Below are 14,768 nucleotides of genomic sequence, written 5' to 3'. Positions count from 1 at the left end.
CATATCGGTGCATCCCTAATAATGACCATTATTTCATTTGAAGTCTGTCCTTGATTTATCAGTCGACTAATACAGTTTAAAAAAATAATACAATATAATATAATATAATATAGGTCCTGCACAGACCTCTGCTGTACGCACATCCTCAACGTATTTTTATATTCAAACAGTCCCATAAATCTGTTCCTGGCTGCGTTTCAGTCGAGTGCCTTATGAAAGTTTTACTGGAGGATTTTTAAAAACGCCCTGAGAGAACATCTTTTTATAAACCACACAGCTTTGAGCTTCAGTGAAGCTGATAGGATCCAAATGGATGACTCGGGGGACACTGCAATTGAAATTGAAATCTCAGAAAGAAAAGCTCTAATGGGCCTCAAAAACGACACCTCCAGTATAAAGCCACTCAATACTTCGTTTCTATGGATCTTACAGCTTCGAGTGTGATTAGCTTTTGTGATTTTTTCTAAGCGCCCACTACCAGCCGAAAAGATTCTGGGTTTTTTTAGCCCTTTGAAGAGAGTAAATAGGACACTGAGGTGGTGCGCAGAGCGATTGATGTTTGCAGAAGTCTACACGGGACCCTCAGCAGTTATGAGAGTGTTAAAAAACCCATCTGTGACGGAGCTGACCACAGCAAGAAACTCAACACACAAACACACACCTGCAACATCTTCTCTGTGAGAAACGCTGAAGCATTTGAGGCACTTCTGCTTTTTCAAACTGTTTCAAAACAGTTTTTTCTACTGTGGAACACAAAAGAAGATATTTTAAGAAATGACTCCGTGTTGTTTGGTTACCGACTTTCTTAAAAATATCTTCTTTTGTTTTCTGCAGAAGAACGAAAGTCCAGATTTGCAATGACATGAGAGCAAGCATGACAATCTAAATCTGAAAACAAATCTGAAATCTGAAGGCAACATCTAAAACCCCGAAACCTGCTTAAATAATCTATAGACCACATGAACCCCGTGTTAGGAATCACTATTATAGTTATAGATATGTTTCTAAGGTAGTGCCTGTCATTTATAGACTTAAATGTCTGTTAATCTACAAGACCACCGTTTACAGTGATCTTTAGTCTCTACCTCACACATTAGACGTGTCCCATGAGGAGATCAGCTGCTCAGAGTTAGCGTAAGTCTACACAGGCGTTTCGTGTGTACACAGAGACCCCCCCACACAGTGAGGCCTCAGGAGGAGCCTGCCACAGGAAGCATGACTAAGCTCACAACTCGACCTACAGGGAACGCCACGTAGTAATGAGGTCGCAGCGTCAGGAAAGAGGAAGTGTGAATGCTTTCCAGCAGTTTACAGCCTTCTGCTAGGGGGTATGTGACTCGGAGTTAGAGAAGTGCTTAGCAAACCTGAACGCAGATGGACAGACTGACAAGCAGACAATAAGCAGTTATGATGTGTCAAGTAATATTCCTATAACTGTAAGTAGAGGTTGCGCTAGACTTTTCTTAGGCTCGTAAAAAAATCCCTCATAATCTATTATTACCCATCACTATGGTGCAAGGTGGCGTTACATGGTAATTAGCATGTTCGTGATGTCATCACGCTGTACTTGCGTTTACTCTGGGAACTTGCTGTATTTGAATACAACTGAATGCCCAATAAAGCCGTTGTTGTTTATATTCATTTATATATTTAATGTTTCTGTTGTCACAAATAAGCTGCGGTTTGGTAATGAATGTGATGCTTCTGCTGGTCACTGAACAGAGAAGATGCCCAGAAAGACATTAGATGTCAGATGTCGTACGCTAGTCGCTTTTCTGAAGGAAAAAACTCTGTAAACACCGCACCACTATGTGTGTATGCGCTAGGGCTGCAGCTATCGATTATTTTAGTAATCGAGTATTCTACTGATTTTCCAATCGATTAATCGGGTATTCGGATAATAAGTACTTTTTCTTTATTAAAGAGCAATACTAAATATACAAGAGAAAATAAGACAGGTCTCTTAAAATGAACAACTAATTTGTTTCCTTTTTAGAAAAAAATATTTTTTTATTGCTGAAATTGCATACATTAATATCTGTGAAAAGTTAACCCATATAATACATTACATTGCCATATTACATTCAAAACGCAATATAATACAAATGTATAAATAAGAAACATTAATAAAAATAGAAAGAATAATTTCAAAGGTAAACAACTAACTTCAGCTTATGCATGATGCATTTAGTTGATCTAAATTAGGTTTAGTTTCTTTTTTTTACTATTAAACAGTAATATATTTGTCCACATAAAATACCGAGTTAACCAGACTTTTATTTTGGCAGGTTGTCGGAAGTCGTTTATTTTTTAGTATGTCTGTTTCTTCATTCAAACAATAAAATGTTAGTGAAATAAACTCTCTGGACTAACTCTGTAGTGACTCTGGAGATGAAGTGCATGTCCTCATAAAGCGCAGACACAGAGAAACGTGTAGCATGTTAAACTGTGAAGCTCATTCACTCAGACACGCAGAACAGACAGATGACATGTGTAAATAACAGGATTCGGCCTCCACTAGTCCGCATCTAGTTTTATACACTCAATGCAGCCGGAAAACAAGTTTCACTCGCAAAATAGTCTAAAACAGTAAAATAGCAGTTCACCATTTCAATAAGCTATTACTTATTTATCAGCATGAGAAATACGTGAGAGTGTGAACAGACTAAAATGCGTGTGTCTCACGGGGAATGCGTGAGACTTGACAGCCCTGTAACATGTAGTTTAGCGGGCTGTGCGTCAGTAATAACGGTCCGTGGGGAAACGCAGTGCTCCGTGTGTACTGTAGTTAAATGGATTAAACGAGGCTTCGAGGCTACGATTTTTTGTATTCGAATAACTCGAGTAACTCGAGGAATCGTTTCAGCCCTAGTATGCGCGTACACGACGCAGGGGCTGAGTGACAGATGCATCTGCACAGCGAGTCTCCGCTGACCGCGCGCGTTTTCCAAAATGGACCAGGCAGGCATTGTAAGTAAGCTAATGAATAGGAAACACATGTCCCTTCGCCAGCAGGGGTAGTAGCCTAAGATCACGCTCCAATGAAGGGAAATCACAAAACGGGGAGTTACAAATCGCATTGTAATCCGTCAAAATGACGGACGGTCTTCAGATTTTTCTGTCACTGGTAAAAAAAATCTGTCAATGACGGAGATTAACTGTAAACCCGTCCTTCACAATTGTGCTTGAGATTAAGTTACAGACCTCCTCTTTTCCCTTCCAGCTATATAATTTATCACTGACTTACAATGTTTTAAAGAATTCACTCAAAAAAATGACAAATGTTTCATTATTTGCTTACCGACATGTAATTACTAACCTCTGTGACTTTTATTTTCTGCAGAACAAAAAAGAAGGTATTTTGAAGAACGTTGGAAACCAAACAACATAGACATTATTGACTTCCATTACATGGACACAAAACCACTGAGACATTTCTCAAAATATCTAATTTTGTGTTACACAGCATAAACAGTCAGGTACACAGGTTTTAAACAACATGAAGGTATTAAATGATGACAACTTTTTGTTTTGGGGGAACTACCCCTTTAATGTCCTCTGTTCCTTGTTTTCAGAGTAATTTCTTGGTATTGTTTCTACAGCTGTACCTTTTGTCTTTATAAATCCAGTTAGGTTACAATTACATAACCGGAACATTTGAAAGGGGTTGCAGCCATTCTGCTAGCGTTCGCCACTCTGCAGGCAAAGATCAGCGAGAGAGTGGAGATCATCAAAAACCTTCGTTTCTATAGGCCCTTGAGGACAGTCGGAGCACTTGACACACACTTCCTTATCTGTACGGTGAGTGTGTGTGTGACGTGTTAGGGCTCTTAAAATGAGCACACACACTCACTCACACTTGACTAATAGCAGATGTCGTAGGTCCTCCTAAAAAACTCTGACACACATTACGGCATTGTAATCCCTCGGGCCTGTTATGTTTCTAGAACTCAACTAAACAATGATTCCTGGAAAATTTCACTCAGCATTTCTAAAATTGTATTGTGAAACTGCACGAATTCATGGTTGTTGTATGCATTTATGGCAATGCTTTAAATAAAATGTTGATATGAGGCATCACCATAGATAGCTGTGTTACATCACACATACAGCTCCGTTTCAAATGAGGGGTTAGCACATGTTGCTGGATTTACACAATAATTTAACCACATTCAAAAACTAAAATGGCTTATATTCAAATGTTTTTAATTTTTCCCTTAAATTTATAATTTTGGGAACTTTTAATGTTATTTTTTTTAACCGCATAAATATAAAAGGTTTTAGGTTCTGAAATTTACAATAAGTTTTCATAATAACTACGGCTGTCAAACGTCGCATCCAGAATAAAAGTTTGTGTTTACATAATATGTCTATGTACTGTGCATATTAATGTTGTATTTATAAATACAAACACATACACATGAATACATATTTAGGAAATATTTACATGTATTTATTTACATTTACTAATAATTGAAATGATATATAAATGTTTATTAATTTTTAGATTTTCCTTAAACATATGCATGTATGTGTGTGTTAATAACTACAAAATGATTATGCACAGTACACAGATATATATTATGTAAACACAAACTTTTATTCTGGATGCGATTAATCGCGATTAATCGTTTGACAGCCCTAACTCATTCTTTGAATACTGCAAAATGTTTTCTGAAATGTACAATATGTTTTCATAACAACATGAACTCTTTATCTGAAAAATGGTGGCAAGTTGATAACTCATTATATAACCCCCATGACCTATGAACTATGTTTCATTTAAACTATTTATTAAACGAAATACAGTACACAGTAAGTATATAAGCACTCTTTATCCCAACTCGGCCTCTATCTTTGGTTTCACTCATCTCATCGCAATGCATTCTGGGATTGTCCTATCCACATTCCACAAATAATCAAATTCTTCCATACAATTTGGCCAAAACAAGTTATTACACATTAAACATCCGTCAGCATTTCCCATACAATGCATTCACTTGGGCGGTCCGCCCAGGTATATTAATGGCCACCCAAGTATATTTGTTATCACATTTTGTAATTTTTTTATCCATCCGTGATAATTACTGTATCTGTGATCGATTAACTAGCGAGTTTTGTCTTTCCTGACTCGTTTGGTGTGAGTGGCGCATGCCCGCGTGCGCGTCCTCTTCTTCCGTGTTCGCATGCACTCTCTTCCGATGAGCTCCATGTGTGTGCGAGCCCTCAGCCTCTCTTCTGTGTAGTGTATTTAACTGTCACTTGCATTTAAAATCAAAGAAGCATTCATAATACAGCAACACATTGTCGAGAAAGGGCAAACAGCATATGTAGATGTACGGTATTGTGATTTTTTTCGATGATGTTGCGTTTATAAATCAGGCTTTAGCAGCAGTTAAAGTGACTGCTGGTGGCAAAATACAGTATAATGTGACAGATCAGAGAGTAGAAGATAAACAGATATCAAGTGCTAACGCGAACACGACGCAAATGTGACATGATGACGTCACAAATATGCTAATTAGTTTGTGACGTCACCAGCGCCACAAGTCTGTCAAAATCCTGTGGGAAACACTGCATCCGTGTATATTATTTGTCAGGACCATATCTGAAAATGCTGTCTGTTGAAGGTAGCAGCTCTCTAGGTTCAGGAACAGAGCTCCTGTGTGTTATCAGGACTTGCAGTAGCACCCCAGACCCCCCCAACCACATCCCCTCCAGCAACCACTCAGCATCCATTACAGAAAAACCTTGTCACTTGATACTCGATAAACCCCACATCCGCCCAGGAACAAGAGCCTTGAAGGGCACTTCACCCTTAGAAGGATGATGTTTGTGTGTCCCTGTGTGTGCGTGCGTGCGAGCGAGCGAGAGAGAGAGAGAGAGAGAGAGAGAGAGAGGGACACATATTGTTAGCTGCATAATATGTGTCTGCCTGTCACAACACAAGAGAAAACAATGAATCTGCCCTGACCTGATGTTTCCAATATATGTTCATAACATTATATTATTATATCCCTTTGTTCTCCTACTTAAATGTATATTTTGATTTTGTAAATCTTGTCTTAACTATACTCTATTGCTGTTTTTATATATTTACATATATTATATTATAAACCACCTTAAGTGCACTACATACATCACACTTTTTTATTTTATTTTATTACTATTATCTTTCTTTTTATTTGTATTAAATACTTGCACTATTTGTACGCAGCCCAGCTGCAAATGCGTTGGCAATACGAATGTACACTTTGCCATGCCAATAAAGCACACCTAAATTGAAATTGAAATTGAAATTGAAATTGAAATTGAAATTGAGAGAGAGATGAATGCATGCTGTGCATCTATATATTTATAGGCCCAAACATGCATTCAATGTCCACATGAAGACAAAGTTGAAAATAAAGGGAGACAGAGAGAGTAAAAAAGAGCCAAACAAAAGAGAAGGGGCTGTTATTGATTATTGTTTTCTGCCTCAGTTGCAGCAATGTATTTAACTATATGGAAATTCAATAGCACAACAGATGTGTGAGTGGGTCTTCCAATCTCTCCTCCAGAGCCCACCAGCACCTGACAAGTACAAAATGACACTCTTGATAGCCGACTGTAATACAAACAGGCTGCTATATTACATACATACTGTATCCACCTTTACAACACTGACAACCCATACTTATAGGTAGCACAAACTTTCCATTTTCATCATAGTTCTCTAGACACCATGTGATGACCCTGTGACACATTCGAGAAGCATGAAACTAAGTTCCCTGAATTTTTTTAACAGAAGTTCAAAGAGCTCTTCCCAGTGGTTCCAACTTGCCAAGTCAGCTTATGCACCACAAATGCAGAAGTAAATATCAAACGTTTCACATCTGAACTTATTTCCATTGATTTGTCATCGGCATGTGGCTCAGAATAGAACAAAAGCACTGATGTGATGTATGATGTAAGCCGACCATATGACTGCTATCTGAAGTGAACAAAATCATGGGATATGTCAGGCTACAGTCGTAAGCAAAATTTCAGTTATAACCTATCTGTATGATCTTAGCAAGGGGTACGCAAATTTTTAAAAAAATGCCTTACCTGAAAAAAAAGACCTTACTGGCTGATCACGAACCCCCCAGAACACATTCATGCTGGTCTAAGCTGGTCTTCAGAGCAGGGAATTAGTTTTCTTTTTAAATATACACTGATTTTCTGACTAAATTATAACCGGTAGCATATTATTTGAAAATCTGTGTCACTTACACAAAGTTGTGGATTTAATCCTAGATAGGGCTGTCCCAGGAGGTGGAGAATTACTGCTATCTCCATAACCATTGTGCCGTGTAAAACTGCAATTAAGAACCACGATGCTTTGCTTTAGGGCAATGCATCTGCAATTAATGCAATCTAAGTTGCTTCAGACGAAACACACCTGCTAAATGGTGCTTAACTCATTACAAATCCACATTTCCGATTTGAATCAGCCATTTAGCAGTTAGTAATTGAGTCATTCTGCTATGACTGGAGAATCAGCATCGAATGAATGAATGAGACAGGAAGTGAGACAAAAGATGGATGAATAGAATGAGAGAGCTGGAGGTGTATGAATGGATTGATTTAGTTGATCTGTCACTGTGGCTGTGAGAGACACATCGGTCAAGCCCACGGGTGTGCATCTCACAGCCTATTACTGAAAAGAAATTCATTACGATCAGGCAACCAATGAGAGCTCATGTCGTCACACAAAGCAACCCCCACATCAATGCACAAAGAAACAGATGAATATATCTAAAAGAAAAACGAATTTAACCTAATTTACACCTAATGTAGGAAGTCATGTGAAATACATCACTTATCTGTTCATATCTAGTTTTCTACATTTGTACCAGTTTAAATATTTTAGAAATGACTGGCATGGAGCATGCGATATCCTAACCCTAAGCTTTCCCAAACTTCCCATTAAAACTGCTTCCAGAACATTTGTGCTTCCCTTGTGATAAAACAGGTGTTGGCAGAGTTGCCCAAAGCGAGTGTCAGACGAATGAGACAGATGTTTTTTCAGCCATGTGGAAAAAATTGGTGATGTCTTCCCTAAGCGTTCCACACAGGAATGAGGGCTCGTGTGTACTCCGTGTGTGTGTGCATGCTTCTACCTTTGGTTTTGAATACATACGCACTGTACGAGATAAAAGAAATAGCAGACGTGCGTGTAAGGGAGGCATCTGTGAAAAAGACATGACATGAGCTGTAAACTGTATGCATTCAACTCTGATACAAGTGTACATGGCACTAAAGGGACAGTTCACCCAAAAATAAGAATTTTGTCATCATTTATTCACCTTTACGTCATTCAAGACCTGTATACACAAAAAAGATATTTTGAGAAACGTCTCAGTGGCTTTGTGTCCATACAATGGAAGTCAATGGGATCCAATGTTGTTTGGTTACCAATATTCTTCAAAATATCTTCTTTTGTGTTCTATAGAAGAAAGGAAGTCATACAGTAGGGATGTTGCGGTGATGAAATTTTTCCACCCGTTAATCGACGTGTAAAAACACTGGTTGTACCGGTGACACCGGGGGTGGGGGGTTTGCTGTGGGAGACAGCACGTTTAACAGTGTAAAGAAGTCAGAATGCATGAAATAGCATGTTACCCTATCTTTAATAGTAAAGCCGCGGCTATTTTTGAAACATATAGATGGGGGTGTAGCACCTCAGATGAGTGACAGCTCACTTGGCTGGTCGATTTAGTCGCTCCATTAGCACTCTGCATTGAGTCTGGACACAATAGGGGACACATTTTACAGTTTAAAAATGAATGAGTTGTGGTTTATCTTTTACAGTAAAATTCTGTTGCTGCAGAATGACAAAGATTTGAATTTTCTTTAATACATGTGTAGAAATGCTTAAAGGGATAGTTCTCCCAAAAATAAGAAATTCTGTTATCATTCACTTTCATGTTATTTAAAACATATATGAACCTTTTTTCTGTGGAACACAAAAGAAGATATTTTGAGAAATGTCTGTGATTTTGTGTCCATAAAGTGGAAGTCAATGGGGTCAATGTTGTTTAGTTACCAACGTTCTTCAAAATATCTTCTTTTGTGTTTTGCAGAAGAAAAGTCGTACAGGTTTAAACTAACATGAGGGTGAATCAATGATGAACGAATTATCATTCTTGGGTAAACTATCCCTTTTAAAGAGTTTTACTTATAGCGCATACATTTACAGTGTACTACAAAAAATATAAAGTCAGGTTTCACAACAGAACAATGAGATAAAAATGTAATAAATACTTTCAAAACATGTACAAAAACAACATTATAATAGGATGTTTGGAGGCCTTGCTACCTGGCTTACATCACAAAAAACACAAGGGGACAAAATATCCATTTCATACGCTGGGTATCAATAGGCCAAATGTTCTGTACTGTGACAAGAAGAAAATCACCAGTCCCGATGCAAAACGTTGCTACACATATGAGAACAGATCAAATCACCAAACAGAGTGTGAAATCCCCAGAAAATCGGAACTGTTTGAACTCTGAAATGTCTGCCAGTCTTTACTACATTATTAAAATTTAGCAAATGTCTCTATTATTCCCTATACATGTCTAAGATTTTTAATAGGAATCCTTCTCATTTCCTCTGTTTACTGTAATTCAGACACTTCCTATTTGAAAGAGCCATATCAAAACATGTTTACCTCCCAAGGAGAATTATTACAGGATATCTCGCAACTCCGACACAACAGCCATAACTTATTTACTGTCTGCCTCTCACATTACACAGCAGGTGAGAAACATCTGACAGGTCGCTGAGTTTGCATCGGGGGTCCGTCGGGTCTTAAGTGTTCCTGACCATATTGATCAGTGTGGTACAACTCAGTCCTGGGGCAAAACATCTGCTTGGGTTTAGAGGTCAATATGCTTAAAAATGACACACTTCTAAATTCAAAACATATGCTTTCACTTTCGGGAAAAACATGTAATCCATCCAAAGCTGTAAACAAGGTTGCACGCAAAACTCGAGTCGTATCACATCAGTACAATTGTGCCACACCCTCAGAGGGCGGCTGTACACCCTGCCGCCCGTCACTGATCTTTAATTAAACACACTGAAGAGTGGATTAAATTACCAGCAGGATAAGATGCAGACGCTGAGACTTTATTGCGGCAGACAGCCCACAAAGAACTCATCATCTCAGGACGTGACCAACCGAGACACAATGCCACAAGAAATATAGCCAGCCAGCTCACTGGGTTTGGCTCTTTTAATGCTAGGAAACATAAACACAGTCCTACCACATATCTTAAAGTGCCTTAGTCTGTTACACTATAAACCGTGAGGGATGCTTTTGACACTAGTAATAACAAAACGATGTTAGAATTAGAAGACGTGAATGCAGTATGTCAGTGGATTATGGAATATCTACTGTAACTGTTTCTTTAACAGTGAATAACTTTAACCTTCTACGCTTTTAGAACATGAACAGTTTTTTAAAACACTTCACTCTCTCAAAGGTTTATTTAATATGCCTTTTAATAGTGTTCAACAGTGTATACTGCACATTGTCAAAGGAGAATCCTTCATTTTTCTGAATCACAAACATTTCCATAACACCTCCGATATTTAAATCAACCACTAGGAGAAAAAAATGACCCTCTCTTACGAAACACACTTTACCACAAACTCTTTCTAGCAAGAGACCAAAATGAAACAGCATCTTACCTTTCCGAAATCTCGAACGTCAAACAAATCAAAGGCCTCAAACAGTTCGCTTTTCTTCATGCCTAAGATCTCCGAGCAGGAGTGTGAAAAGGTCCTGATGTTCTTCAAGCAGAGAAACTAGACGGAAAGAAGAGGTGTAAATGTGTTTTAATCACAATATAATTAATGTACATCGTTAATATAAAAAATATTAATATTATATTATAATATTAGGAGTTTTATCATGGGGGTTCATAATATTTAAGAGTCAATCAAAATTGTTTTATTTAAAACAATTACATTTTAGTTTCTTTTATAAAAAAAAACTTTATTTATACTTTATTAGCACTATTGACATTCTTTAAGAACTCAAACTACAAAAGAAAATTGAAAGAGCACGACTAACCACAGACATGCAGGAAGTTTTATTTTACTTTTATACTTATTTCATGAAACATTTGCTCTGAATTGGGGCTAAAGAAATAAACAGTTGTAAAATAAATCACTAAAGACAAACATGTAAACACATTTAGTTGTGTTCAAGTGAGTTGCCAATCTTTCGTACTAAGCAGACACCTGCGTTGATTCATAGCCACAACTCAGATATAATTCAAAAAAAAATTAAAAACACCACATTAACTGCTAGCTGTGAGAAAGTATCGATAACAAAAATACACATGATTGAATCAAGTTTTTCGAGACCTTGTGGTCTTATGAAGGAACATTTTTTTAACATTATCCTTTTTTATAGTCAGTTATACAAGTATAATGATGGTGCAATTTTTTTTTATTTTTTTCTTATGTTGGCAATATAGATATTGTTGAGAGAAAAAAAATGTCAGGATAGGTTCTACAAATACAATCAAAAATCATGCCACAACAAACTGTTAAAAGACAAAAATAAAAAATAAAATAATTTAATACAAAAATACATTATAATATAAATCAAAATACTGTTTTCATTTCAGTTTTGTTATCCAATAAGGAGTTGTTAATTTTAACATAAATATGTTCTGTGCTGTTATCAAAATGTCAATACGCACTCAAAAAAAAGTGTGGCATATTTCACATATACTTTTGAAGAATTTTTTTTTTACAGTTTTGTTAAAGTTAATATCAGTAATTTCCTTTCACTGCATGTGAAGGGTTGCTAAGTGACTAAAGACATCAACAGTAAATTTACATCAACAGTGTAGCAATTTGTTCTCTCGAAAAACATGATTATAATCTTAATGGATGTTTTGTTATAACCCATATCTGCACCCTTCCCCTTTCGACGGTCATGTTCACAAGAATGTGTCCTTTTCTAATAGTCATATTAGCACCCACCATCTGTCAGCAGTCATACAATGCGTGGTAAACTCTTGCCAGACAAAGAATTTCATGTTTCTATCTTAAGCAACAAAAGGAAGTGAATCTATGACGGTCCGTGTGCTTTGCACTGCAGCTGCACCTGCGATTTCTCGAAAACCGAGTTATAGTTCGTGACTGCACACTTCACGAGAGCAAGGGCACCCTAGATTCATCTTCCGGCGTATAACGAGCAAGAAGCATTTTCATGCATATGAACTAATAACTGTTATATCTAATAAAAACTTTCACATGAAAAATGACACACACGCCGCTTCTCAGTTCCCAAATCCCCCCCAACCCACAGATGACTTCATTATAGAGGCCTAGGGCCACACTTATGCACAGATTAAATCTTCTTAACTGTTTACACTTATTTGGTTTCTGCATATTATCGGAAAGGCACATCTTTCAGATGTCTTAGAGTCTCGAGAAGTCCCGTTGGGTCGGAAAACAGCTAGATAGAAACACAGAGGAAAAGAGCGAGAGAGAGATTTAGACAGAGGCCATGTTCGTTTGATGTGGCTGTTAAATGGGGCTGTAGCCATGTTGCTTTCTGCATTGCTTTCGTTCGAGATGCATTAGGGTTTATTGGAGAGAAACGCTGCTCAGCCGAACTCTGTTTCTAATCTATGACGTTACACCCCTACTGTGCTGGTACTAAAAAATAAAAGTAATGCTTTATTGAGCATTCATAATCAGACGGTAATATAGTTTGCTGCGGAATGTTGCAGAGATGTTTTTGCAAAAGCCTAATATCGTCGCTGTCCTTCCGAAACCTCGGATGTACAAATTCACAGTGTTTCAAGAAATGACTGTAAACACTGTACTTTTTAAGTGATTAAATACTGTGTTGTCAAAGTTGACAAGCACTTTTTAATACTTTTCATGGTTTAGATATTTGCAAAACCCAGTGACAAACAACAGGGTGACTAATAATAATAAAATAATAATAATGATTTATGACAAAAACTAAAAATCACTAAATATGGAAGTAAAAGAAGCACAGCAGCGATTTGAAGGATTCATTTTAAAATCCCTACCTATGAGTCACTTTTACATATCAATACCTCTTTAGTATTAAGCTACTTGGCATACTGCAGTAAATTATGAACTACGTTTTACGTGAAGAGGTTAGCCAATCACAGCAGAGATTATTTACATATTGTTTCTTTAAGATAAAGCAAAAATGTCCTTTTAATTCTTAGCATTCTAAACTCAAAAGTTTCATTTAAAACTCAACTGCAACTCTTCTGGTGCAAGCCATTTTGAGTAACATAGTTGATTTTAGAGGTAAAATAACCCAAAATGCAATAAAACTGTACAATCAGGTTACTTTAAAATCATGCATTTGCTTCCAGAAGAGCATGAAGCTTTGAACCCTGAGTAGCTCTAAGATCTTTCAAGGTGCACAATCCGATCACGGAGACTAAAGCCTTAAAATAAATCATGCAAACTTATTCTGTGAAAGTCTTGGAAGTGTATGTCTTGAGAACCCCATAAATGTAATGGTTTAAAAAATCTCATTCAGTCAAAGGTGTTTTAAAATCAACAGCTTAAGGCGCTTTTGCAATGCATGGAGGGCACCAGCTGTGAGCTGTTTTTACCGCAGTTCAACCGTGTACTGCTATATACTGTAAAGTAGTCTTGTCAAAACAGTGTATGAGATACAGCATTAGTCTGCTAGCTAGCATGCTTCCTCTGGGCAGAATATTGTGGGTCATCTTAATGGGACGTGTAAGCATTGAACCATTCTTCATAAATATACTTTGTTTAATACATATTATGAGCTCCATTTATCTGACATCTGTTATATGGATTGAAATGGTTTTATGAATGAGTCCACAAATGCTCTCCAAAGCCACTTAAGGGCAGTCTGATGAAATCTCTCCATTTAGCACTCTCAATGCTAACAATGGTGTGGTTACAGATCTGTGCGTGTAGGATTGAAGACTGTGAATGATCACCAAAGATCTTTTGAGTGAGGTGTTTTTACCAGTCGCACACCGAAGGAAAAGCACACTTTTAAAAAAAACCAGTAAAGCAGCATAAACCGATATTATTTAGGGCTGCAATATTGAAATTATCGAAATATTTATCTTAAATCTTTTAGTTATTGAAAGCCTACGCACATCTCAATGGCTTTCAATAACTAAAAGATTTTAATACTTAAAATAATAAAGTTGTATAGTCAGTTTTAATGTAAGCTAAGATTTTACCAACTTTATGTATTATAGTATTGCATGTTGTATTATTTGGCACATTATCGCATATTGCATTTTTTTAATACCAAAGCAGCCCTAATACACATAAAAGAGGGCAACATTTAGTTTGTAATGTCTCTATATTTAAATTGCAGTAGTGAAAAACAGCCTATATACTGTACATAAAACATTGAATCAGCTGTGCTTAACATTGTCTCATAGTTTGGTGGTGAACAAAGCAATAGTTTTTAATCCCACGAAAAATCAATGTTGACCTTGGATACATGCATCCTATTGATCATCTGAGCATAATTGCAAAGCCACTATTTTTAAGTACAGCCGCTTGCTACTACACATGGCTTTGCATTGTTTCATGGTGTGTAAAACAAACAGAAGGGAGGCTGTCGAAGTACTGGCTGTTCACTAAACTGCCATTACTTGTAAATCCAAGGTGAACGGCCCTCATATGGCACACGGGTTACTGCACGATGAACGTCACCCAGGGCAAGGTG

At 37.2% G+C, this 14,768-nt stretch overlaps 1 protein-coding gene across 1 annotated transcript in view; it reads right to left on the bottom strand.

Annotated features, from left to right (window-relative positions):
• LOC130546877 (guanine nucleotide exchange factor VAV3) overlaps positions 1-14,768 on the bottom strand; it is a 68,309-nt gene that overhangs the window by 48,240 nt on the left and 5,301 nt on the right. Inside the window, exon 2 of the mRNA XM_057322389.1 lies at positions 10,724-10,840. Coding sequence (XP_057178372.1) covers positions 10,724-10,840 — 117 coding nt within the window. The remainder of the gene's footprint in view (positions 1-10,723; positions 10,841-14,768) is intronic.

This window comes from Triplophysa rosa, linkage group LG23 (genome assembly GCF_024868665.1).
Source record: "Triplophysa rosa linkage group LG23, Trosa_1v2, whole genome shotgun sequence".
Lineage (NCBI taxonomy): Eukaryota > Metazoa > Chordata > Actinopteri > Cypriniformes > Nemacheilidae > Triplophysa > Triplophysa rosa.
Note: the sequence above shows the minus strand (reverse complement) of the source record. Positions and strands in the feature narration are given on the sequence as shown.